The sequence below is a fragment of the Prunus dulcis genome, chromosome 7, assembly GCF_902201215.1.
Source record: "Prunus dulcis chromosome 7, ALMONDv2, whole genome shotgun sequence".
Classification (NCBI taxonomy): Eukaryota; Viridiplantae; Streptophyta; class Magnoliopsida; order Rosales; family Rosaceae; genus Prunus; species Prunus dulcis.
In genome coordinates, this window is record NC_047656.1 from 9256391 (window position 1) to 9259313 (window position 2923).

Genomic DNA, 2923 nt, shown 5'->3' on the forward strand with positions numbered 1-2923 from the left:
TGCAGTAATGACTGATTAATGAATTAATATTTGCTATGCAGTAATATAGAAGTGGATCAATAATATACGTAGATAAAATGTCTGGGGGCTCAGAGAGTGATGAATGTGTAACAGCTAATGGGAGGGTTTATATTCCTGAAGTAAGAAATGAGGAAACACCAGCAGTTGGGATGAAGTTTGACTCGCTTGACCTCGTTTACAATTTCTATAATAGATATGCATTCTTGGCTGGCTTTGGTATTCGACTTCATTCCAGCTTTTGGGGGAAAAATAAGAAAGAGATTTTGAGGAAAGAATTTGTATGTTGCAAACAAGGTGCATACAGGAGAGATGAAACTCGGGAGAGAAAAAGACAACGGGGAATAAGTAGATGCAATTGCAAAGCTAAGATTGTGGTTGTGAAGACAAATGGGAGCAAGAAGTATACCATCTCTCTTTTTGCAGAGGGACACAATCATAAGATGACACCCTCAGAAAGAATGCATTTATTGAGATCACACCGTCATATTTCAGATTCTACAAAAGTACTCACAAAACAGTTGGGTTCAGTTAATATTCCCATTCATCAGAAGGTAAGTATTTTTGAGGTGCAATCCGGAGGAATGGATAAAATCGGTTTTATCAAAAAAGATATCTACAATCTTGAATGTAGTGTGAATGGGAAGTTGAGGAACCACGATGTTGAACTAGTGACCGAGTATTTTATGGCTGAACAGAAAAAAAAAATGAGGCTTTTTATTTCAAGATTGAGGGAGATGGCCATGACAGGTTTAGTCGATGTTTTTGGGCAGATGCAACTTCTAGACGGGCGTATGGGTTTTATGGAGATGTTGTTGTATTCGATACCACATTCAACACGAATCGATACGACTTGACATTTGCACCAATGTTGGGAGTTAATAACCATGGTCAGACAATTGTCTTAGCATGCGCATTTTTGAGCAAGGAAACGACTGAGTCGTTTGTTTGGATGTTTGAGGAGTTTAAGAAAGCCATGCCAGGTGGGGAACCTAAAACGATCATTACAGATCAAGATGCGGCAATGGCCATAGCGATTTCAATAGCCTTCCCGACTACATTTCATCGACTTTGCATATGGCACATCACATCAAAGTTCTCTGTTAAGTTACCACATTCTGCTTATAAGGAGTATTGGCGTGAATTTCAGAAAGCCATATGGGATACTGACAATAAGGATGAGTTTGATGCAAAATGGAATATTGTGGTTACAAAGGCTGGTTTGACTGACCATCCATGGCTAAGTTCAATGTTTGATTTAAGGGAATCTTGGGTTCCAGCCTACGCACGACAATTTTTTGCCGCTGGAATGTCAAGCAGCCAAAGAGCGGAAGGTTCTCATGGTTTTTTCAAGCAATACATATCAAGGAGAAATTCGTTGATGGATTTCATAATACGATTTGAGAGGGCACTTTCTCATCAACGTCAAAAAGAGTTAGTTGTTGATCACGTAGATGCATTTGAAGTGGCTCAATGTATTCTACCGATGCCAATGAACAAACAAATGGCTACCTTGTACACAAGGACAATGTTTCAAAAGTTTGAGCAAGAACTAATACAAAGTACAACATGTTTCCTAGAGCTCAAAACAGAGGATGCTTCTAAAGTTGTCTTTAACGTGAGCGAAAGGAAAAATTGGGAAACAAGAGTGGCAGAAGTCGTATATGTCAAAGATTCTGACCACGCATCGTGTAGCTGCAAAAGATTTGAATTTGTTGGAATTATTTGCAAGCACATCCTAGCATTGTTCAGAAGGGACCAGATTGAATATATGCCCGATAAATATATTTTGAAGAGGTGGAAGAAAACTGCGAAATCTGGATTGGTGTCAGATGCAAATGGCAACGAAATTAAAGACTCTGCAGATCCTGGTCTTTTAATAAAGCGGAGTACAATGTCTCGACTTGCTTCAGATGTGGTTGAGGATGCATTAATGAGTGAAGAAGGATGTGAGCTACTGTCAGAGACTCTAAAAAGTTTGCAAGTGAAGTTGAAGTTGTTGAAGGATGGACCAAGTAATAACGAAGTTGGAGGGTCCAGCTCTCAAACACAATATATGAAAGACCCTAAGAGAGTGAGGTGCAAAGGAAGGTCGAAAGGAGTAACGGGAGCAAAGGAAAAGGCAATGAAGCGAGGGATTAGACACTGTCGGGAGTGTGGACACATTGGTCATGATAGAAGACAATGCCCAAGAAATTTGAACACACCGTAAGATGCTAACACTATTTATAATAACACCTAAAATTTGAATAGGTAAATTTTTTATGTGCTTGTGTTTGATGTTTATGCAGGACATCACCGTCGAACAATGACGAATCAACTCCAATAGATCGTAGTGACCCATTATTCGACGAATTTGACAGGATGCACGGACCAACTGAATGATTTATGTTTCTATTAGACGAAATCTGGTTGTTATGAAGATTAATGATCAGGTGAAGTTTTCTAGATTCAGTTTTTATTATTATTATTTTTTTGTTCATGTCCACCGATGAGCTCTTACTATGTCCACTGGTAATTGAAATGAAAATTTGCTTGGTTTCATTCTTGCATGAAATTTGGACACATGTTAATTTTACGTCTTCTCCCTATTTAGAAATTTTCATAGACATTTGATAAAGTATCAAATTTTGAGTTATGTGAAGAAGCAATGACTTTTACCATGTAAAATGGGTAGTTTATGGTGAATTATGTTTTAACAGAGATTCATTGATTATATCACAGGCTAATGCAGCATTTCCAGCAGCCAGCTGTTGTTTCCATTACCAGTAATGATTTCCAGCAGCACTCATCATTTCCAGCAGCACCCACTTTTTTCGAATGTTATGTTCTAGTGTTTTACTGGTTATTAAGATCTGAGCTCGACTGGTTATTAGGGGCACGATTTTGTAAACATTTGTAACTG

The 2923-nt window shown here is 38.3% G+C and overlaps 1 protein-coding gene across 1 annotated transcript; it reads left to right on the forward strand.

Moving 5' to 3' along the window:
- Positions 1–797: 797 nt before the first annotated feature.
- LOC117635334 (protein FAR1-RELATED SEQUENCE 5-like) lies at positions 798–2403 on the forward strand. Its single transcript, XM_034369667.1, has 3 exons — positions 798–1263; positions 1909–2013; positions 2310–2403. Exons 1-3 carry the CDS (start codon positions 887–889, stop codon positions 2401–2403), a joined length of 576 nt encoding a protein of 191 aa, XP_034225558.1. The 5' UTR covers positions 798–886.
- Positions 2404–2923: the final 520 nt, after the last annotated feature.

Bases quoted from the DNA above. Each gene is read 5' to 3' on its own strand.
- LOC117635334 (XM_034369667.1), top strand. From the start codon at position 887: ATGTTGGGAGTTAATAACCATGGTCAGACAATTGTCTTAGCATGCGCA. The intron at 1,264-1,908 runs TTCAATGTTTGA...AATAAAGCGGAG, and splicing joins ACTGACCATCCATGGCTAAG to TACAATGTCTCGACTTGCTT. The intron at 2,014-2,309 runs GTTGTTGAAGGA...ATGTTTATGCAG, and splicing joins AGTTTGCAAGTGAAGTTGAA to GACATCACCGTCGAACAATG.